Consider the following 24,397-nt stretch of genomic DNA (forward strand, 5'->3'; position numbering starts at 1 on the left):
TTCCTAAATTACATTATTTTATTTAATATGCCTTTTAAAAATAAATGAGCCTTAGCTTATCAGGCACAAGGTTTTGTGTTTTTTGTTTTTTTGTTTTTATTTATTTACTTACAGGAAATACAAACACAAATTCTAAAAGTGTGAAGTTGCAAACGACAGGCAAGTTCACATTTCAATTAACGTGAACAACTGAACAAGGGTGTAAGGTGATTTTTAAATACCTTCCAAGTTAGAAAATCCTCCTTTCTTAAATAAATTTTCATATAAAGCCAAGTCCTTGCGACTTAACGATGGTTTTACAGTCTTAAGTGATTTTAGAAAGTGCTCTTGTTTCACTGTAGTTGTGTCTAGTCCATTTTCTTGCAGAGCCAGCAAAGCAGCCTATTAAGAGACAAGCAATAGAAAACAATTTCTTTTTGCTTTTTTTTTGAGACAGAGTTTCGCTCTTGTTGCCCAGGCTGGAGTGCAGAGGCGCGATCTTGACTCACTGCAACCTCCACCTTCCAGTTTCAACCCATTCTCCTGCCTCAGCCTCCCGAATAGCTGGGATTACAGGTGTCTGCCACCACACCTGACTAATTTTTGTATTTTTAGTAGAGATGGCGTTTCACCATGTTGGCCAGGTTGGTCTCGAACTCCTGACCTCGTGTTCCACCTGCTTCAGCCTCCCAAAGTGTTGGGATTACAGGCGTTAGCCACAGCGCCTGCCCTCTTTTCTTTTTTTTAACAATATATGGTAATACTTTAAACTCTGAATGGAAAATCTCAGCCTCACTTCATAGGATTCTAATTTTCATGTCACTAAAAATATTATGCTAAAAAGTTAAATAAGGTGATTAAAAATCCACTTTGTATACCATAACCTCTTTTACATTAATGGGAAAAAAGAAAGCCTTACATGGGAAGAAAGAAAAAGCAAGTTGTAGATTAATATATATTTTATGAACCCATATGTACTTTTAAAGATCAGAGAATACCTTCTTGATGGTGAAGTAGGGAAAAGTCTTCAGCCAGCACTTATTATAAAGGAATAGATGAAACACATACCCTATGACCCAGCAATTCTCCTTGTAGCTAAGTATGTTTACAAATAGACATAAGTAGACATGGGAACTAAGAGGCATGTACAAGGCTGTTCACAGCAGCATAACTCATAATAGCAAAAAAGTAGAAACCCAGATACTCCAAAATAAAAGAATGGATAAACAAATGTAGAATATTCATGTACTAGAATATTATAAACTATGTTACACACAAAACCATGGATGAATTTCTTTTTGGGTTAAAGAACCAGACAGAAAATAACATATGCCACATGCTTCCATTCATATAAAGTTCAAAAGCAGACAAAACGAATCCCCACTGTTGGAAGTGAGGACAGTGGTTCCCTTTTTGTGTTTTTTTTTTTTTTTTGGTGGCGGACAGAGTCTTGCTCTATCACCCAGGCAGAAGTACAGTGACATAATCATGGCTCACTACAGCCTTGACCTCCAGGCTCAAGTGATCCTCCTACCTCAGCTTCCTGAGTAGCCGGGACAATTTTAAAAAAATTTTTTTAGAGACAAGGGCTCCCCACTGTTGCCCAGGCTGGTCTCAACTCCTGGGCTCAGATGATCCTCCTGCCTTGACCCCAACAAAGTGCTGGGATTACAGGCATGAGTCACTAAGCCCAGCCAATAGTTCTCTTTCAGAAGAAGGCAGGTGACAGAGGTTGGGAAAGGACCCAAAGGAAGATTCTGGGGTGTTGATAATGTTCTATTCCCTGACATAAGTAGTGATTATAAAAATGTGATCATTTAATTCAATGAACTGTACCCTTATGATCCGTGCATTTTTCTGAATGTTATATTTAGTAAAAGTTTACGAAAAACTTTTTTTCGTAAGCCTGTACCACACAGGCTTTTAGTAAATACTGCTGAGTGAATGAAGATTTGAAAAGATGAAGAAATGTTTTGAACCACAAATGTCTTCACTAATTAACTTACTTCTGTGCAGAGGTTTCTAAGATCAGCTCCAGAAAAAAAACAGGTTTCTGCTGCTAGGTTTTCTAAGGAGACATCAGGACCTACTGGCATGTTTTTTGTACAGACTTCTAAAATAGAAAGCCTGCCCTGGAACAAAATAAAAAACAGTATTTTAAATCTTATAACATTTATGTTTGACACAATGGTTTATTAAAATATTTTTAGCTTGAGTTTTCTTTCACATTACCGAGAAAGTATATACAGAGGTTAGAAGGACTAAGTCATCAATGGCCCATATGCCAATGGTAAAAATCATGACATCATAAAAAACTTATGAATCTCTCTCTTTTTTTTGAGATGGAGTCTTGCTCTGTCGCCCAGGCTGGAGTGCAGTGGCACGATCTTGGGTCACTACAACCAACCTCTGCCTCCCAGGTTCAAGTGATTCTCCTGCCTTGGCCTCCCGAGTAGCTGCGATTACAGGAGCCTGCCACCACACCCAGCTAATTTTTGTATTTTTAGTAGAGACGGGGTTTCACCATGTTGGCCAAGCTAGTCTCGAACTCCTGATCTCAGGTGATCTGCCCGCCTTGGCCTCCCAAAGTGTGGGATTATAGATATGAGCCACCACGCCCAGCTGAATCTCTCTTTTGGGTACAAATAATACTATTAGACATGGCTTAAGAAGCAAATACATGAATTATCAGATATAACTTAAAGGTATAACAGGTAATAAATTTTATTTTTCTATCCCTTCAAAACTTGATAAAAGCTCAAGGAACAAAAAAATTCACTCTGTGCCTTTCACCCTGCCTGTCAGTGGCTCTGGCTGTTAACGACAAAAAATGTACTGGTTGACCATGATACACTGCATAATCTCTGATATCTCAGGTTTCTGCACTGTACTTCAAGGACAACAAATTTACTGGTTGACCACGATACACAGCATAATCTCTGTGATTTCCGACTTCTGCACTGTACTATAAGGATGCTGACTCAATCTTCAAAGCTCTTTTAACACTTTACGATTCCTTTACTCTAGCTGCAAAATAATGCTGAGTTGACTCCGTATTTAGAGTCTGCCACAACACATACAATAACCACCTTATATTTAGGCTTATGTTTCTCTGTGAACAGGATCAGAGTATCCAACAAAGGCAGATCAAAATTATGATGCAATGAAAGGAAGGAAGGAAGGCAAGGAAGGTGGAACCCAGGGTGAGTAGAACACCATGGACACCTATATCCAGACTGGAATTCCATTCTGCTGAGCTCACACACAGTAAATGTTTACAGTGATTACCTTGTGATCTGGAGGTGGAATATAGATGATCTTATCTAATCTTCCAGGTCGTAACAAAGCAGTATCTAACACATCAGGTCTATTTGTTGCTGCAACAATCATGACACTTCGGTTAAAAACTTCTTGAAACTCTGAGGGCAAACACACAACAAAAAGTAATTTCAATCAGTTGTGAGTTTTTTAAAAATTATAAATCAGAAGATCTATTTAAATTGAAATAGGGATATCCTTTTCTTGGGACCAGAACGCTTATATCCCCTTTCCAGACCAGCTTCTTGATATCAAGATATCCCAGAAACAAATCATTAATCGAAGAAGTACTTCGTGTGCATGGCTAAGGGAGTACCTAAGAGATATTCTCCGTATGAAAACATGAAAAGCCTTATCCCAAAGAGAAGAACACTCATCTGGTGACTTGAGTGCACCTGAGCCTCCAATGAAGGATTACACCTTAAACGGGCTACTTGAAAAGACAGATATGTATGACCAACGGGTAGAGATATATGGTTACAGAGAAGTCTTGACTCTCATATCCCTAAAGAGTCGAAGATTTACTGGACTTTTTATTTGTCTGTGAAATGACAATCTAAGTTGCAGGTATGCAAATCCTGGATAAAGAAATGTCTAAAAGCAGAGAAAGGCTTTACATATACTAAGCATTCAAAATCATTTGTTGAATAATCAGGCAACTCTCCAGTGACATAATCCCTCAAAGTACTAAGTTCCCTATGTTTGCAAGTATTTTAGCAGATGCTAGGTAAATACCTGTCAGATGTTATAGAAGGAATTCCTGTATTATGGAATGATTTGATTAGATAACCTCGTGGGTACCTCCTAATTCTAGTATGACATGTTCCTAAGGAGTGTATGCAACAATCCCATGCAACAATTTTAAAAATAGGAAATGAGTGACAACAAGAGAGGAATAAAAGAAAAGGAAAAATATCAGGGATAATTTAGGGATACCAAACTCTGGAGAAGAGACTCAGAAAGACAGGGAGGGGACTTCCAAAGGCCATTTTAATTCATTAAAACCAAAGAAACCCATTTCTCAAGAAAACTGGAAATTTTCCATACTAAGACTATTGGAAATAATATCCTTTGTCATTCATTCATTCCTTCCTTCCTTCATTCATTCATAGATGGGGCCTTGCAATGTTGGCCAGGCTAGTCTCAAACTCCTGGCCTTAAGCAATCCTTCTGCCTTGGCCTTCCAAAGTGCTGGGATAACCAGGGTGTGCCACTGTGCCCAGCCTACATAAAAATTTTTAGAAAGAAATGAATACTGGTTTCTTAGGACATGGAAACAAGAATAAACTGCCTTCTCTATTAGCAATAAGAAAACTGTATTTCTCATTCTTAGAAAAAATAAAATTTACATTATTATACTTAAGATAACTTATTATAAGATGTACCTCACCTTTTCTAGCCAAATCACAATTTTTATTAGCTCTAAAAGCCCTAACAAAGTCAAACTGAAATTATAATAAATCCTTCTACGAGATGAATTCAGCGTAAGTAAAGCTATAGCATATATGCATTCTATTTAATGTTGGCCTGGATTTTAGGTGCGTTCTGGCTAATAAATACCTCTTCATTTTTCAGCTCCTTGTATTTACCCTGTTGACTTGATTTACTTCCTCTTCTCTCTATTGTCTTAAGTCCAACACCATCTAATTCATTCAGGAGAACAGAAAGAACTCGTTCTTGAACATCACATCCTGTCTTGCTGGCTGAGCGAGCTCCCAAGATTGAATCAATTTCATCCAAAAACACAATTGCTGGAGTACTTGCTCTTGCTTGTCGAAATATCTTTTGTTAGGAAAAAAATATTAAAAAGCTATATGTTATACATTAGTCATGTGAATGTATGCTTTCCACATTACTATTTATAATTCTGTTTTTGAGACAGTCTTGCTCTGTTGCTCAGTTTGGAGTATAGTGGTGCAATTTCAGCTCACCGCAACCTCTGCCTCCTAGGCGCAAGCAATTCTTGTGCCTCAGTCTCCCGAGTAGATGAGATTATAGGTGTGCGCCACCACACCCACCTAATTTTTTTGTATTTTTAGTAGAGATGGGGTTTCGCCATGTTGGCCAGGCTGGTCTCGAACTCCTGGCCTAAAGTGATTCACCTGCCTTGGCCTCCCAAAGTGCTGGGATTACAAGCATGAGCCACCACACCTGGCCACTATTTATAATTTTTAAAATATATAAAAAAAGATTCTGAATGTCTAGGAATTGGGGAACGAGTAAATAAAACAAGAAACAATGGAGTATTATGTAAGAGTTAAAAACCGTATTTTCAAAGAATTGACGCTATGGAATTTCAAAAGTGGTAATATTAAGTTTTAAAAAGCAGGATAAAGCTATAGATATATAAAACCTACTCTTGATTTTATTTAAAACAGAAAAAAAAGACAAAGGAAATTAACCAAAATGTTAATAGTAGGTAGGAGGATTACGAAGGATTTCATATTTACACTTTCCTATATTTTCTAAATTTTCAATAAACATGTATAACTTTTTTAACTGGAAAAAACACTAGTAATATTTTTAAAAATGTTTGTCCATAAGAAATGAAATAAAAATTCAAAAGTAAATTTAAACATATGGGGAAATAAACAAACCTGAGACAAGACTTTTTCTGAATCTCCAACAAATGGTGAAAACAGATCAGCTCCACTCACTGAAACAAAAGAGCAGTGACAGCTTGTGGCCAGGGCCCTCACCAGAGTGGTTTTAGCACATCCAGGGGGCCCATAGAGGAGAACTCCCTTCGGTTGCATCAGGCCCATCCTAACAAATTCCCGAGGGAATTTCAGAGGCCACTCAATGCTCTGAAAGTACACAAAAAAAGAAGAGTTGTTTTAGTGTAATAATAAAATGTCAAATCATCCAGTAAATTCATTTGTTCATTTAACAATTCTCAGGCTCCTGTCATGAGCTGGAAACAGTCCATTCTCCACACTGCAGAGAGCTTATAATTTGAGTCAGGTGACATCACTTCCTGTTTAAAATCCTTCAATGATTTACTATTAGAACGAGAATAAAATCCAAATCAAAACTCCTTACTCACCACAGCTGACAAGGCCTTATATAATCTGACTATCTCCTAAACACTTAGTTTGTTCCCATCTCAGAGCCTTTCCTTGCTTTCCTCGCTTTCCTCTCTGCCTGAACGTTCCCCTGAGATCTTCATGTGGCTATCCCTCATCACTCAGGTCTCAGCACAGGTGTCAATTCCTTGGAGAGGTCTTTCCTAACCAGCTGGTTAAAGCGTAAGCCCCCCTCCTCCTACTCATTCTCTATGCTACTGCCCATCCTTTACTTTTAAAGCACTTATTCACTATTATTATTTTTCCACGTTGGGTTTGTCATTCTACTCTGCTAGAACATAAGCAAAGCTCACCTTAAAATCCCCAGCACCTAGAATGACACCTACCCAAAGGAGGCACTCAGTAGCAGTAAACTCAATAGTGAATGAGTCCTCATTACCTTTAAGGTAAACGGTTTTTAGCCATTTTAATCATTATTTTACAGATGCAAAAACTCAGGCTTAAACAAAGTTAAGTAATGGCGTTGAAGTGGAGATAGAAGCCAGATCACAACAGGCCTTGAAAGCTTTAGTCTGCACTGAGGAAGCAGTATGAAGAATGGACTGGAAGGAAATGAAACTAGAGGCAGGGAGACCAGTTAGAAGTTTCTTGCAATGATTCAGTCTACAAAAATAATAAGGCTGGAGTGTCACAAGCAGTGAAGATGGTGTGGAAGGGATGGATATTTGAAACATAAAACAGAATTGTACTTTACATAAGGGCAAAGTTCTAATGCTATGCCTTTAGAAGACAGATTTCTGACTTAGAGGATGGGGTGGCTAGCTGTATTAACTGAGGTAGGGGATCCAAGTGTGGCAGCAGAGCTGACTAGCTGAACTTTGGACATGCTGAGTTTGACATCTCTGGGGTTATCCAGCAGGCAGGCAGTGAAGTAGTTCTGATGATTAGAAGAAACGTCTACTCTAGATATACAGATTTCTGAGTCAACAGTTTTCAGGGGTCAGTTGATGCTGCGGACATCAAGATCATCATAAAACCACGCACAGCTCCAACAAGAGGACTCCGGGAGCCTCTTGAGCACTAACATTTAAGGCAGGGGAGAGGGGTGCCCAGAAAGGCAGAAAAGCTTAATGTCTCAAAGCAAACGAAACAGAGTGCTTCCAAGAGGAAGGTGTGGCTAATTTCTCTCATGCATCTTGTAAAGATTAAATAAGACAATGCATAAAAAATATTGGCACCTATTATAAATGCTCTTATCCATGGACTCAAAAATTCTAGGGTTCACTGGAGATAGAGCTCCTGGCTAAGATGAAAAAATTATAATTATTACTTATATATCAGTCTGTTATGTGTGTGGTTAGAGAAACCTAGTTCATTAGGGCAGGATCACATGTAGGCGAATTGGCAAAATCTATTTCTGAAACTGTAATGCAGGTGACAGGATCTGAAGAGTTGCGATCTGAAGAGTTGTGAAATCCACTATCAGGTAACCATCTTGTTCATTTCAATTTTGTGCTTTTACCAGTCCCTGTACTACGTCCATTTAATGTCTTTTAGATCAGATATCCAGGCAAACTAAGGCCTTCCACCTATATTTGGTACAGCCAAACTAAGAAGAATTTTTACATTTTTAAATGCTTGAAGAAAAATCAAAAGAATATTTTCTGACATGTGAGAATTATATAATTTCAGTGTCCATAATTTTATCAGAATACAATTACTCATTTACATATGGTCTACAGCTGCTTTGGTGCTACAATGGCAGAGATGAGTGGTTGTGAAGTTTAAAACATTTACTGTGTCTCTCTACAGAAAATTTGCTGACCCGTTTTAGATTATAAATTGATTTTTCTTTTTTTTTTTTGAGATGGAGTCTTACTCTGTCCTAGGCTGGAGTGCAGTGGTGCGATCTCAGCTCACTGCAACCTCTGCCTCTTGGGTTCAAGCGATTCTCCTGCCTCAGCCTCCCGAGTAGCTGGGATTACAGGATTGCATCACCACACCAGGCTGATTTTTGTATTTTTAGTAGAGACAGGGTTTCATCACATTAGCCAGGCTGGTCTTGAACTCCTGACTTCGTGATCCTCCCGCCTCAGCCTCCCAAAGTGCTGGGATTACAGGTGTGAGCCACCGCGCCCGGCCTATACATTGTTTTTGTTTTTTTGAGATGGAGTTTCACTTTTGTTGCCCAAGTTGGAGTGCAGTGGCGCAATCTTGGCTCACTGCAACCTACACCTCCCGGGTTCAAGCAATTCTCCTGCCTCAGCCTCCCGAGTAGCTGGGATTAGAGACACGCGCCACCATGCCTGGCTAATTTTTTGCATTTTTAGTAGAAACGGGGTTTCTCCACGTTAGCCAGGCTGGTTTCTAACTCCTGACCTCAGGTGATCTGCCTGCCTCAGCCTCCCAAAGTGCTGGGATTACAGGCGTGAGCCACCGTGCCCAGCCAAAATTTTTTTTTACATTTTTTTAAAGACACAGGATCTCACTCTGTTGCCCAAGCTGCAGTGCAGTGGTGCAATCATAGCTCACTGCAGCCTCCATCTCCTGGGGTCAAGGCTCAAGTGATCCTCCTGAGTAGCTAGGACCACAAGCAGTGCCACCACACCTGGCTAATTTAAAAAATTTTTTTGTAGGCCAGGCATGGTGGCTCATGCCTATAATCCCAGCACTTTAGAAGGCCGAGTTGGAGGACTGTTTAAGCCCAGGAGTTCAAGGCCAGCTTGAGTAGCACAGTGGGACCCTATCTCTACAAAAAATTAAAAATTAGCCAGGCGTGGTGGTATGCACCTGCAGTCCCAGCTACTTGGGGGGCTGAGGCAGAAGGACTGCTTGAGCCCAGGAGTTCAAGGGTACAGTGAGCTGTGTTTGTGACACCATACTCTAGCATGGGTGACAGAGCAACCATGTCTCAAAAAAAATTTTTTTTGTAGAGACAGGGAGTCTTACTATGTTGCCCAGTCTGGTCTTGAATTCTTGGCCTCAAGAGATCCTCCTGTCTCGACCTTCTGAAGTGCTAAGACTACAGGTTACACACCTTGTTTTTTTCTCCCCAGACAGGGTCTTTCTCTGTCATCCAGGCTGAAGTACAGTGGTGGGATCTCGGCTCACTGCAACCTCCGCCTCCCAGGTTCAAGTGATTCTCCTGCTTCAGCCTCCCAAGTAGCTGGCATTATGGGCACCTGCCAGCATGCCCAGCTAATTTTTGTATTTTTAGTAGAGACAAGGTTTCACCATGTTGGCCAGGCTGGTCTTGAACTCCTGACCTCAGGTGATCCACCCGCCTCAGCCTCCCAAACTGCTGGGATTACAGGTATGAGTCACCATGCCCAGCCTTAGGTTATGAACTTTTTTCTTTTTAAATAGAGACAAGGGCTTGCTATGTTGCCCAGGCTGGTTTTGAACTCCTGAACTCAAGCAATCCTCCTCCCTTGGCCTCCCAAAGTGTTGGGATTATAGACATGAGTCACCACACCCAGCCTTAGGTTATAAACTCTTTAAAGCAAAAACAAAAAAAAGAGAGGGTCGAGGTGGGAAATTATAAAAACCAATTTAGACATCCATAGAAGTCCAATTAAATAAGGACTGAAAAGTAATCATTGGATTTAGATGTTAGGATCACATTAGTGATAGCAGAAAGAATAGTTTCAGTGCAGTATGTTGTCATCATAAATGCACAGAATGTTAATCTGTAATATCCTACTGGATTAAGTATATTATCTGTCTTACCTGTTTTAACTTCAGTTTTACATCTTCAAGGCCACCAATCTGCTCCCAGTCAACAGGCTTGATATCCATCAATCCAATGACGCTTCGAAACGATGAGGGTTGAATATTTTTAAAAGCTTCAAGGAAGTCTGTTTCATCAATCACAGGATTGTCCTGGTTCTGAAGAAATACACCCAAAAAATCAAAATTAAACCAAAAATTAGGTTGGTCTTTTTTTATAGCACAATTCGTTTTTTAAATCTTCTTTTGGATTTGTAATTTTGTTATCATTATAAAAACAATTTATATAAATAGTACAAAGAATAAATGTCTCCCTGCCAATTCCTGCCAGTTAATTCTTCCCTGAAAGATGTCAACAGTTTCTTGTGATTCTTCCAGTATGTTATGATAATAAGCATACAAATATCCTTTTAAACAGATACACAAATAGAACCATACTATATCAACCTGTACTTTTCTTCTTTCACCTTTTCATGTCAACTAATATATATCTTTTCATGTCAACTAATATAGTTCTACGTCATTCTTTTTGACAATTCCATAATACACTACTGAATTTACCCCAACTACACCTTTCTGACAAACATTAGGTCATCCCCAGTCTTTTGATATTAAAAACAAAGCTGCAACTGAAAAAGTCTCTGTGCTCATGTTCAAGTATTTGTTTGAGACAGGGTCTCACTCTGTTGCCCAAGCTGGAATGCAGTGACATTATCATAGCTCACTGCAGTCTCCCAGGCTCAAGTAATCCTTGCAACTCACCCTCTGGAGTAGCTAGAACTACAGGTATGTGCCACCAAGCCTGGCTAATTAATTAATTTTTTTTTTTTTTTTGAGACAGAGTCTCACTCTGTTGCCCAGGCTGGAGTGCAGTGGTGCCATCTCGGCTCACTGCAAGCTCTGCCTCCTGGGTTCACGCCATTCTCCTGCCTCAGCCTCCTGGGTAGCTGGGACTACAGGCGCCCACCACCACGTCTGGCTAATTTTTTGTATTTTTAGTAGAGATAAGGTTTTACCGTGTTAGCCAGAATGGTCTCGATCTCCTGACCTCGTGATCCGCCCGCCTCAGCCTCCCAAAGTGCTGTATTACAGGCGTGAACCACCACGCCTGGCCAAAAAATAAATTTTTTTTTTTTTTGGTACAGATGGGGTCTCCCTATGTTGCCCAGGCTGGTCTGGAACTCGTGGGCTCGAGCAATCCTCCCATCTCAGCCTCCCAAAGTGCTGGGATTACAGGCATGAGCCACTATGTTCAAACTCATGTTCAAGTATTTTATGTAATAATTTCCTCAAAGTAGAATTACTGGGTTTATAAGTACACACATATACATTGACAGCTATTACCAAATTGTTCTCTAAGGAAGCTGTATCAATTTACTCTCCTTCAATAAAATGAAGCTGTGTTCTCTCCACTCCTCTCCAATACTGGACATTAACAAACTCTCTCTCTCTCTCTCTTTTTTTTTTTTTGCGGAGTCTCGTTCTGTCACTCAGGCTGGAGTGCAGTGCTGTGATCTTGGCTCCCCGCAGCCTCTACCTCCTGGGTTCAAGTGATTCTCATGCCTCAGCCTACCAAGTAGCTGGGATTTACAGGCATGCGCCACCACACCTGGCTAATTTTTGTATTTTTAGTAAAGATGGGGTTTTTCCATGTTGGCCAGGCTGGTCTTGAACTCCTGACCTCAAGTGACCCACCTATCTCAGCCTCCCAAAGTACTGGGATTATAGACACGAGCTACTGTGCCTGGCCCATTACCAAACTCTTAAGTGTCTGCCAATATGACAGAAGAACCAGTACTCATTCATTAGTGTGTTAACTAAATTTCTTCAATTCAGAATGAGGTAGAGGGAATATTGGAATTAGAAAAATTGCCTTTTTTGCAATCATGATATTAAAGGCTGTTATGAGCAAGAATTGGATGCTACATTGAGGGGAGTTTATTCTTTTATGAGACAGGGTCTTGCTCTGCTGCCCAGGCTGGAGTGCAGTGGCATTGAGGCAACAGCTCACTGAGCCTCGAACACCTGGGTTCAAGTGATCCTCCTGTCTCAGCCTCCCGAGCAGCTGGGACTACAGGCATAAGCCACTGCGCCCAGCCTGAAAGTTTGATGAGGAGCAGGATATCTCCAAGTGTTTCCCCATAGATTTCTCATTAGTGGCAAAGGGGAAAAACAGCAGTTACACAGTGGAGAAACTGCACACCACCTGAACTAGCTGACAAAAATTAGCATCACCAATGAGGAACCAATGAACACCTTGTGCCTCTACATGTGAGGCTCTAAGGACACAATACTATACATGACCATACTGTGGTGACATACAGGAACATTGCTGTCCTTAGGAAATAGACATTAAAATGTTAAGGGATAAAATGTTATGACATATGCAACCCATTCTCTCAAATGGTCCAAAATAAATAAATACTATGTGCATATAAATATATATATACAGAGATGAGAGAGAGAAAGAAGAGGACGAGAGGGAGCAAGAAAGAGAGCAAAAGAGAATGATAAAGCTTATTTGGCAAAATGTTAAAAATTGGTGAATCTGGATAAAAGGTTTAGTGGAAGTTCTTTGTAACTATCTTGCAACTTTACTATATGTTTTAAATTATTTCAAAATAAAGACAATAATTTTAAAAGAAATCAAGGTTGAAGATTTTTCGTGTTTATTGACATTCCTTTTATTGTCAACTACCTGTTCATATCCTATTACCCATTTTCTCTTGGACTGTTGGTCTATTCTCACTGATTTGTAAAAGTTCTTTCCAAATCACAGAAATTGGACTAAAAGTATTTTTCCTAGTCTGACTTTATAGTATTGCTTGCCACCCCCAAATGGTGAAATCAGCAAATAATTTCCTTTAGGGTTTATGTTATGCCTAGAAAAGTCGTCTTCACTCTCAGCTTATATTTTGGAGACTTTTTACACTCTCCTTGATCATTCTAGTGAAACACATTTTTGTTAGTTAAAAAGTCCTCAAAATTTTATTAAAAATGTCTGTACTGTATTTATTAAAGTATTTGCCCTCTTAAATCTAATTCTAAACATCTAGTTGTCCACAAATTCCCATTTTCATAAACAAACTGTCTTGTCTTATTTGTGAACTGATGTGAAGTGAATCTGTATGTATAGAGCTATTCCGTATTCTCCCAAAAGTGTTAACAACTGTCATCTCTGGAAAGTGACATTTCAGGTAGGCAGTTCTTTATAATTTTCTATCTTCATTTCTCATGAATAACACTATCACATACTTAAAAAAATAGCCTTTTTAACTGGCTGACAGTATCAGATGTTAGGTGTCTGATGTCCAAATACTAACTAATCTTTAGGTAACACCAACTAGTATTTGAAAATCTCATTTATAGTTCCAGATCATGTGTGTACACATTATTTTACTTGATTCTTTGGGCATATACATTCTTTCCCCTCTGTGTATGTGTGAGTGTTAAACTACATTTCTAATCCTTTAATAGGAATAGTTCACAAAAAGTTTAACAAACTGTAAGGTATCCCTTATCTGCCCTGGCATAGGTAGAGGTAGGGGAAGCCCCTCAGCTGGTGGGGGAAAGAATAAAAGACGGAGCCAGTACCTTCCCAGTTGTCTCTGTCCCTTCATCCTTTTTGCCTTTCTTCCTTCCACTTCCCCTTGGTTGTTTCTGAACTCAGCCATCAACTGTGGTAACTACACCTGAGCAGGCCCCTCCTGAAGTAGCAGTGGGCTCCACCCTGGGACAACAGCAGCTGACTGGGCCACCTAAGTCAGAGGCGCTTACGGTCAAACCTGGAACTTCAAAGCAGAGGAAATCCTAAATGTAAATCTCCCTTCCCATCTCCTGCTTACTCTTATTGTCTCCCTCAAAAGACATGTATTCTCACACCTTTACACACAGAACTTTAAAACTTCAAGCAGTTTTGGTCTAAACCTACAAGATGAAGACTTAAAAGATCACTAGAAGATCACATAACTCCTCCCCACCTTCGCTGTAACTGTAGAAATAAAGGAAAGGAAATGAGGCAAGGTATAAATTATTTAGGTAAAAAGGCTTTTCAAAATTTAGGATAACAAATCATCCTTTCGCATTTTAAGATGAAAAGACAATTTTGATGTTACAAATGAGATTGAAAACTCTGTTTCAGAATCCTTAGCCTGCTGAAATCAGTTTTTTCCTGAACGGGTTTAAGGATTCAGGACTATTTATTATATACCAAATACTGGATTTTCCAACCAACAATGTTGAAAAGTATTATATTTAATCTAATATCTTAAATATTGTTAGGAAAGGTAGTCATGAATTACAGACCTGCGGGTCAAGGACAAATTTAAATACAATTCCAAGTACCCAATCTTCTCCTAGGTTAGAAAAGTTTACGTCTCCCACTAGATAACTTACTAACACCACAGGGAAAAATGGTATCTTGACAATGGAGAAATCTCACAGACACCACCTTATCCAAGAAATCAAAGTTAACTTCACCAGTGATAGAAGAGAAACATATCATGTGCTGCCTAATAGATGCAATGAGAAAGACACAGGATCATTTCTATTATATTCCTGCCCAAAATGCAAAAACTGAATTGAATCATGAAGAAACATTAGTCAAACCCAAACTGAGGAATATTCTACAGAATAACTGACTCTTAAAAAGTTATGGTCATAGAAGAAAGCCTGAAGTATGATTCTAGATTAAGGCCTATTTAAGTACAAGTATTGTGTCTGTGTTAATTTTCTCAGCTTGATCATTTGTTTGACTTTGTATAAAGTCTTTGTTTTTCAGAAAGATACACTTATGTTTTCAAGGGTAAAGGGGCATCATGGATGTAGCATATTCTCAAATATTTCATTATATATATGTATATATAAAAGAAAATACACATGAAGAGAAAAGAAAATACACGAGAGAATGATAAAGCAAATGTGGCAAGTGTTACATTTGGAGAATCTGGGAGAAGGGTATATGGAAATTATTTGTACTGTTTTTGTAACTTCTAAGTCTGAATTTGCCTCAAAATAAAAAAAAATTCAAATAAAAAAACTCTTTGATTCTTCTGGAGATGCGTTATTTCTTGGCTGCTCTGGGCTTCAGCACGAGGGAGTTACTATAAGAGTAAAGAACACATTTACTCCGTAGACCCAGAGGACTCAGCCCTTTATCCCCACCGTCAATCATATACTATTTATATAGCGTTGAGATGTAAAATGTATAAGCAACAGCTGAGGAAGCTATCAAATGTTCTAAGGAAATGTACTCACCATTTTTTTTAACCCCCAAATTAATCTGTTACCATAACAGATTAACACAGATGTTCATAAATTAACGCTTCTTACCTTCTCACTATGAAGGAGAGCATGCATGGCAGCCTCCCTACAGAGTGCTGTCAGGTCGGCACCAACATAGCCAACTGTCATTTCTGCAAGAAGGCCCAAATCAACATGACTGGAGATGGGCATCTTTGAGGTAATCGCTTGCAGAATTTCCTTTCTTTGTTTAAGTGTGGGAGTCCCAATGACCACCTATATGCAAAGCAAAACAACAAAAAAAGAAGTTTATAGTTTAAAATATATTCTTTTTAAAGTTGATCTCATGGATGGAGGTAGACAGCAGAATGAATAGCAACCAGAGACTGGGAAGGGTTGGGGGGTGAGGGGATGAAGAGAGGTTGGCTCATGGGTAGAAACATACAGTTAGATAGAAGGACTAAGTGTAATGTTTGATAGCATAGTAGGTTGAACACAGTTAACAATAATTTCTTGTATATTTCAAAATTGCTACTGGAGAGAATTTGAAATATTCCCAACACTCAGGTAAGAAATGATAAATGTTTGAGGTGATGGATATCCTAAACACCCTGATTTGATAGTTACAAATTGTATGCAGGTACCAAAATATCACATGTACCCCAAAACATGCACGATTATGTATCAATAAAAATAGATCAATTAAAAAAGTTACTTCCAAAAAAAAATTATATATGTGTATGTGTATATATATATATTATGTATTCATTTTTGAGACACAGTTTCACTCTGTTGCCCAGGCTGGAGGGCAATGGGCACCATCGGCTCACTGAAACCTCCACCTCTTGGTTCAAGTGATTCTGGCGCCTCAGCCTCCCAAGTAGCTGAACTACAGGCACGCGCCACCATGCCCAGCTTATTTTTGTATTTTTAGTAGAGACGGGGTTTCACCATCTTGGCCAGGCTGGTCTCGACCTCCTGACCTCAGGTGATCCACCCACCTCAGCCTCCCAAAGTGCTGAGATTGCAGGCGTGAGCCACCAAGCCCTGCCAAAATAATAATAATACATGTTTTTTATGCTGATAAACATGTACGACAATTTAGTGACCCATTTTGGAACTAGTACTGTGCACTTTACGTATAGCTTAGATTCTGAATATTATGAAAATCCTAATACTCCAGGAGTAACACTGGCTAGAAAGTTGCACAGTGAAAATTCTATGTCATTTAACAAGTTTTTGTTATTTTTACAACACACAAAGTTCTAGAAGCCAGGTATAGATACCTAGGTCCCTGGCTCTTAAGGACACAAAGGTACTAGATAGTGCAAGGAAGAAATCCACTCAAGTCCTGAACTAACTAAAAGAGTGTAATTATCATTTCTCTTTTGAATCCTATCACAAAATAGAAATATCAGTCACTAAATTTCAAGCTATTCTTTAGCATTCAAATCAATTTAGGACCAAAGCTTATAAAATAGGACAGCTCTGAATATTCAACCTCCCTGACAACTCAGGGAGCAGTTGTGGGTACTTTCTCAATTGTGGGATAGGGTGCTGGTGTTATGACAAGGAATGAATAAATCCAGAAGAGTTAATGCCCGCTTCCATTTAGTTCTTCCCCGCCTTCTCCCTTTTTATTTCAACACACTTACTTCTTGAGGTTATCCTTCTTTAAATTCTCATTCCAAAACATGAGTTTAACATGCTTGTAGGTGACCAAAATTCTCTTAAGAATTAACATTACTGATTATAGGACCTGCACAAAATTAATCCGTAATGGCCACCCCGCTTCCCAAAACAATTAAGACTCTGGGGAAATATAGGTCCTGACTCACAGATCCTGACTCACAGGTCCTGACAATCTGACTCTGGGGAAACACGGGTCCTGACTCACAGATCATAGATGGGCAGAGAACGTGTTCTTTGCATTGCAAAGCGCCTCACTCCAACCTCATCGATGCTCAAACCTAAGAGACAAACGCCTCCGGGGCAGCCAACTAGTGCCAGAAAAGGCCGAGGTTCCACCGACAGTGGGCGAACCCGCCAAGCCCATTCACCTCTCGGTCAAATCTCCCGGGTCTACGCAGCGCTGGATCTAGAGCGTCCGGCCGGTTGGTGGCTCCCACAACCACGACCTCGCGGTCCCCACTTGCGCCGTCCAGCAGCGTCAACACCTGGGCCACTACGCGGCTCTCGGGTGCTCGACCGCCCCGCCGGGGACACAAAGCGTCCACCTCGTCCAGGAAGAGGAGGCTGGGCCCGCGGCTGGCCAGCTCCCGGGCGCGCTGGAAGACCCGCCGCACGTTCTCCTCGGTCTCCCCAGGCCGGGAACCCTGCAGCGCGGGGGCGCTGACTGCCAGCAGCTCCGCGCCCGCCTCGCGCGCCACGGCCCGCACCAGCTGGGTCTTGCCCACTCCGGGGGGCCCCGCCAGGAGCACCCCGCGGGGCACCGCTAAGCCCAGCGAGGCCAGGGCCCGCGGGTAGCGGAGCGGGAAGTGGAGGAGCTCCCGCAGCGAGTCGGCCGCCTCCGAAAGACCTCCCAGGGGCACCTCGGGCTGCGGCTGGGCTTCGAACGGAGGTTCCCCGCCAAGGCCGACGCGAGTGTGAGGGGTGACCAGCCCAGCGGGATCGGGACTGGGCGTTCCGCCGACGATGTGCAAGGCAGCCACCGGGCCAGGAGCGCCCGGCGGAGCGACCACCACGTGGCCCAGGGAGACCGGTCGGTTTCTCAGCAGCTCCTGCGCCGCCTCCAGCACCGCGGCTGTATTCGGGGCACCAGGCGCGCCCGCCAGCTCTCGCAACACCGGCCACACGGAAACGCGCCGCAGGGGCGGACAGGGCACTAGGAGGAGGTGGCTCAGGCTGAGATTCCTCCGGGATCTCGGCGCCCCGACCGCCGCCCCGGGGCTCGCGCACAGCGGGTCCAGCTGCACAAAGCCGTTCGCTCCGTCCCGCCGAGGCCAGACAGTGCAGAGGCAGGAGCCGCCGTCGGGTAGCGAGATCTTCACTGCTGAGCCCAAGCGCGCGCCCAGGGCGTGGAGGGCGGCCGGGCCCAGGCGGCAGCGCTGGGTGCCCCGGTCTCTAGCGTCTAAGGGTAGCAGCTTTAAGAGAGGCCCTTCCGGGAAGGGATCCGAGTCCGGAGCCATTGCACACAGATCAACCAGGCATAAGAAAAGCAGAGCGGGAAATCCACCCGGCCCACAAAGAGTGGAACACCGAGCTCGCAGGCCGGAAGCAGATGGCGCGCATGCGCTAGGGAAGACTGCGTTGCCAGCCGCTGAGTGAAGGCCGAAAGGGCCAATGGGAACATTAGACGACGCATTTATTCCTGGGTAGAGCGTTGGTGTCCGCTTTCGTGAAATCGAGTTGCCCACCCCAGAGCTTTGCCGAGATGGTCTTCATTACAGGTGTCTGGGAGGCGGCGTAAGCTAACTTCACTAGGTCATTAAGCATGTACTTTGGTGGTTACTTATATTTTGGAAGTCACCGGCGTTACATTCTGTTTTCCTGGCCTTCGAACTGGAGCATCAGTACTGCCGCTGTTGGAATAGCAACCTAGAGACTTTGCTATTTTGTGAACAAACTCCAACTATCCTCATGGGCACAGAATTTTGGGTGCTCTGGTGCAAATATCTGAGGTGACTTGGCGTAGCTGAGAATACAGCCTTGGGGCCTTCGATAATCGGCGTTCCAATCTGGGAGGTCCAGGCACAACCCATCCTATGGAAAAGCACCAGCATAGTGGGAGGGAAGCACACTGTGGCACTTAAAATCCCTTGTAGAGAGGAAGGAAGAAAAACTAGGTTACTTGATGGATTTGAAACACTAATAGTATATTTATTCTGATTTCTGATATTCTTTTGAATATTATTTGGCAACAAGTTATCACTAAAGTTCATGCGATCAATGCTTGCTCTCTAATTGGGGCACAACAGTGTCACGAGTCCTGTATTAGAGGCGATACCGATCTACATTATAAAGACAACTGCCTGCTATTTTTTTTTTTTCCACCTGCTTTCTGCCTTTCCTCTCCCTTTCGCACAGGGAATTCCTTTTTATCAGCTGGAATACATTTTCTATCCTTCTTAATTGCCTTATAAAAAAGAACTATGGATATTCAAAGACAAAAAGATACACCTTGTTTTTATTTGACTTACATCTTCCTATCTCTATTTTTCCCACTTTCACCGCAACCCAAATTTGTGAGTTGACAAAACTGATATTTTAGAGTTCTTAAGTTGCTGGGGAAGTTTGTTTGTTTTTTCTATCTATGCAAATAATCAATTACAGACTGTGTAGTAATATCTTATCAATGGGAAGTACTTTCAGATCTGGGATCTTAAGACCAATGCCAATTCCTGACTCATTCTATCCAAACTTCATGGCAGACATGATAGACTTCTTGACTCCACAGTAACTTATCTGGTCTCTGCTGTACTTTTCTGCTTAAATCGATTCTGGAACAACTTAGGGATCAGAAAATAGCAGGAGAAGGTCTTGAAATGGGTAAGTCACCCATTACTTCCTGTTTTCTTTTTATCTCTTAATCCCATTGGCTTCAGTTCTTTTTGGTTTTGGGACTTTTAAATAATAGCTTTGCATTTTCTGAAAAAAAAAAAAAAGCCATCGTTTTTACTTACTCCTAAAGGTGTGAATAACATGCCTATCAAGTTATTTTACATATATCTTGTACAGAAGCCTGTACCTCATGGAGTTCCTGAATAGTTCCAAGAAGTTTTGAGGATCTGGGAGAGGGAAAGAAGACTTACTGAGGACATGATAACTGTCTTAAATATGTAAAGAGATCTCATGTAAAGGAGTTAGTAGATTTACTTATATTTACAGTGCAGAAATGGCCAAGAAGTAAAGGTTTAATGGAGTGGAATAACCAAAGCCAACATAGGGAGCCAGTAAAGTTAAATCGGCCTTAAAGTTTTCTGAATTGGTTTAAAACAGAGTCACAAACTATGCTATTAGGAATATGATAAGGAGGAGACTACATGTTGCTTTGGGTTGGTCTAAGAGGCTGATTTTATACAAGGTCAAACAAGAACCCTCTGACCTTATAGAATCCATATGCACAGGAAATATTCTTTCACTTCACTCTTTCCCTAAAAGATGCAGTCTTTACCCTAGGTCGCAAACAAAAGCAACAAGGAATTCTGTTACTGGGCCTTCAGCTCTTACCCACTCATTCTAAGCAAAACTGTAAATGTCTTTCCCAATCAACCAGTAAAATCCATTCTGTCCCTTTAGGTATAACCATTTGCAACACTATGATTTCATCCATATTTATCACTGCCATTCAGTGACATAATCTCCTTGTGATAAACCATTCTTTTTATTTTTAAAATTTTATTTATTTTTTAGACAGTCTTGCTCTGTCACCCAGTCTGGAGTGCAATGGCGGGATCTCAGCTCACTACAACATCTGCCTCCCAGATTCAAGCAATTCTCCTGCCTCAGGCTCCCGAGTAGCTGAAATTACAGGTGCCTACCACCACACCTGGCTAATTTTTGGATTTTTAGTAGAGATGGGGTTTCACCCTGTTTGCCAGGCTGGTCTCAAACTCCAGGCCTAAAGTGATCCACCTGCCGCGGCCTCCCAAAGTGCTGGGAGTACAGGCATGAGCCACTGCACCTGGCCTCCTTGTGGTAAACCATTCTAATGGGACTTGTGTGGGTCTTTTGCTTAGTGGTTTTTAATCTGACCAGAAATTTGGTAATTCTATGAATTGAAGAATTAAATCTATTAAATCACCAGAATTGAACCACTAGAGGGAGTCCAGAACCAACTAAGCCTGAAGGCTACAGGATTGTTAGGACATTGGTGTTCTCAACTGTAGTTTCCAACTCGATTTTCCCAGGATCCTCATCTAGATGTGTGAAGCCATCTGTTGTCTCTATATATTAACTGGCTTAGTCTGTTCAGGTTGCTGTAACAAAATACCACAAACCAGGTAGCTTATAAATAACAGCGATTTATTTCTTACAGTTCCGGAGGCTGGGAAGTCAAAGACAAGGCACTGGCAGATTCCATGTCTGGTAAGGGCCCACTGTCTGGTTTAGAGATAGCTCACTACCCGCACATGGTGGAAGGGACTAGCTAGCTCTCTCATGTTTGTTTTATAAGCACACTAATCCCATTCATGAGGGCTCCACTCTCATGACCTAATCACCTCCCAAAAGGCCCTGACTCCTACTACCATCATCTCAAGGGTTAAAATTTCAACAAATGAATTTTGTGGAGGACACAAACATTGAGATCACAGCAGTAACTGACTTATTCTCACATAATTTTCACATGCCTCAAGCCATGTAAAACTCAGTTTCTAAGTTAAAATTTAATTTCTGTGTTAAGTATAAAAATGAGACCCTTCCTAAATCCAAAATTTAGTGGTAGGTCAAAATCCAAACCAATGGAATTCATCTTGCTGTAGCCTAGAAACATTTCTAGCTTTAAATTGTTTCAAATAGCTTTGCCAAACAAAATCTTTTGTGAGATTTTCCCAAAGATGCATGTAACAAATAGTTTCTCTTTATGTCCTTTGCTGCTTTCAAGGTTACAATGTAATTTTTAATTAACTATAAAAATTCTTAATTAGCTTTAAGTCTATAATTCAAAAGAAATAATTGGAACCTGTTTCTTCTTGAGGATAATGATCATACCTGATTTTTGTCCCTTCAGCATATTTATATATATAAAAAAATATATTCCTGTACATGAAAAAAATCTAAAGAAAATGGTTAAACCAGTAGCATGAATCATCTGCAGCTTAAATAATGTTAATCTTTCCTGCATTTCCATTTTTGTGGTATGTTCAACCCTAACATATTTGAACATTAGCAATGATTATGAGTTGTAATAGATAAATAGAGATTTGTTTAGCCACCCTTGAAAAAGCATGATTTTCAAATACTTTCATCTCAACAGGCTCATGTAGATGCAGTAAGTGATTTATTTCTACAGATACCTAATATGCCAAACCTATGTTCTTAAAGTATGTAATGAAAATCTCCCTAAATAGAACATTGTTAAAATTGTTCTTTAGAATCTTCCATCTTTACTCTTTATGTTGTATCCAGGTTAGAATTAGTCTTTAGAGTAATTCTAGATATAGAATAAGTTATAGAATCTGAAGAAGGAGGATGAAAATATTTGCTGGATTTCAAATGACCTGCAGACTATGGTTCATAGAACATCATTCTGAAAGTCTGTTCTTGCACATTTTCACGAAATTGCTTGATTGATCATTTTTTTAGAAGTTAATTTTAAGGTAATTTTTCCCTATGATGTTGATTCACACTTTTCAGCTTACAAACATAATATATATTTATTAAAACAAATATTTATTGAACATCTACTTCTTGCTAGTTACTATACCAGAGGCTGAGTATTTGGTGGCAAACAACAACAATAAAAACACTGTAATCCTTGCCTTCATGAAGCTTATAGTTTACTGGGAAGTCAAACATTAAAGAAGTAAACAAGTGAATAAATCTGATAATTAAAGGTGATGAAAATTGCCTTGAAAGAAATAAACAGAAAAGGGCTACTTTAAACAGGTATTAAGGATAATTGTTTTTCCTACTTTCATATACCACTCAGCCACTCAACACAGCACTTCTGACACCAGGTGTTGGTTGGGGGGTTCCCCACATATCAAGCAGATTTTCCCACAGACACCACCTAGTGTCCTCTGAATCAATTCAGTGCCGAGACTATCTACCTGGAGATAGCATCAGACTCCACAGGTTCAGGGCCCAGTCCCTCAAGACTACCCCCCACTTCAGATGCCAATCACAAGTTCCAGGTTGTGACCTGTGCTTCTAACCAGGGACAGGCTGTAAATTGGGCTTCCCATGACTCCCTTCTTAGGTTCTATTAATTTACTAGGATGGCTCATGGAATTCAGGAAAACACATTACTTACATTTACTGGCTTATTAATAAAGGATGTAATAAAGGATACAGATGAACAGCCAGGGGATACAAAGGGTGAGATCTGGAAGGGTCCTGAGTACAGGAGCTTCTGTCCCCATGGAGTTGGTGTGTACCACATTCCAGGCACATGGATGTGTGTTTGCCAACCTGGAAACTCTCTGAACCCCATAGTTAAGGGATTTTTATGGGGCCTTCATCATGTAGGCATGATCGATCATTAACTAAATTTCCAGCCTCTGTTCCCTCGCTGGAGAATGGAGGTAGGGGCTGAAAGCTCCAAGTTTATAATCATGGTTGGTCTTTCCAGTGACCAACCCTCATCTAGGAGCCAGGCAATAATTGCCTTGGTAGAACAAAAGACTGCTGCTATCACTCAGGAAAGTCCACGGGATTTAGGAGCTCCATGTCAGGAACGAGAGCAAAGACCAAACATTAGAACCAAAGATTCTCCTAGCACCCCTGTAACTTAGGAAATTACAAGGGTGTTGGGAGCTCTAGGCCAGGGACTAGAGGCAGAGACCATATATATATTTCTTATTTCACAACAGGAAAGGAGAGAAGGCCTCTGAGGAAGTGATATTCCAGCTGAGACCTGAAGGGTAAGTAGAAACCAGGCAGAAGAATTAGAAGGGGAGAGGGGAGAGGGAAAAGCCTGTGCCAATGCCCTGAGATTGGAATATGCTTTTTGTGTTTAAGAAAATAACAGAAAGTCAGTATTATCTTTACCACACTGTTATACTTTTGGCTTTTTTTTTTTTTTTTTTTTTTTAATGAGACAGAGTCTCGCCCTGCTGCCCAGGCTGGAGTGCAGTGGCGTGATCTCTGCTTACTGCAACCTCTGCCTGCTGGGTTCAAGTGATTCTCCTGCCTTAGCCTCCCAAGTAGCTGGGATTACAGGCACACACCGCCATGCATGGCTAATTTTTGTATTTTTAGTAGAGACGGGGTTTCTCCACGTTGGCCAGGATGGTCTCAATTTCCTGACTTCGTGATCCGCCCACCTCAGCCTCCCAAAGTGCTGGGATTACAGGCATGAGCCACCGCACCCAGCCCAAATACTGTATCTTAAGATTGACTATACCATACCTTTGGAAACTGTATGCTGCCAGCTTATCTAAACATTCATCTACTCTTTTCTATGCTTACCATCAATAAGA

The 24,397-nt window shown here is 41.0% G+C and overlaps 1 protein-coding gene and 1 long non-coding RNA gene across 4 annotated transcripts in view; one reads left to right on the forward strand and one right to left on the reverse strand.

Annotated features, from left to right (window-relative positions):
- Nucleotides 1-20,649, reverse strand: SPATA5L1 (spermatogenesis associated 5 like 1). 2 transcript variants are annotated; one of them, XM_031668757.1, is made up of 8 exons: nucleotides 17,354-18,553; nucleotides 15,384-15,569; nucleotides 10,053-10,211; nucleotides 5,895-6,104; nucleotides 4,887-5,079; nucleotides 3,268-3,398; nucleotides 1,986-2,111; nucleotides 1-381 (listed from the first exon to the last, which is right to left on the reverse strand). In XM_031668757.1, the coding sequence occupies exons 1-8, from the start codon at nucleotides 18,440-18,442 to the stop codon at nucleotides 214-216; spliced, it is 2,262 nt and encodes a 753-aa protein (XP_031524617.1). In that variant the 5' UTR covers nucleotides 18,443-18,553; the 3' UTR covers nucleotides 1-213. The 2 variants fall into 2 exon arrangements, 1 of the variants encoding a protein (XP_031524617.1); XR_004185178.1 differs by having other exon boundaries at nucleotides 9-381; nucleotides 4,858-5,079; nucleotides 17,354-20,649.
- LOC116275864 overlaps nucleotides 19,693-24,397 on the forward strand; it is a 9,825-nt gene continuing 5,120 nt past the window's right edge. Inside the window, exons 1-3 of one of the 2 annotated variants that reach the window (XR_004185180.1) lie at nucleotides 19,693-19,802; nucleotides 21,292-21,341; nucleotides 23,789-23,839. This is a non-coding gene — a long non-coding RNA (uncharacterized LOC116275864). Of the gene's footprint in view, nucleotides 19,803-21,291; nucleotides 23,840-24,397 lie in introns of both variants that reach the window. The other variant, XR_004185179.1, reaches the window with a different exon arrangement.

This window comes from Papio anubis, chromosome 7 (genome assembly GCF_008728515.1).
Source record: "Papio anubis isolate 15944 chromosome 7, Panubis1.0, whole genome shotgun sequence".
Taxonomy (NCBI): Eukaryota; Metazoa; Chordata; class Mammalia; order Primates; family Cercopithecidae; genus Papio; species Papio anubis.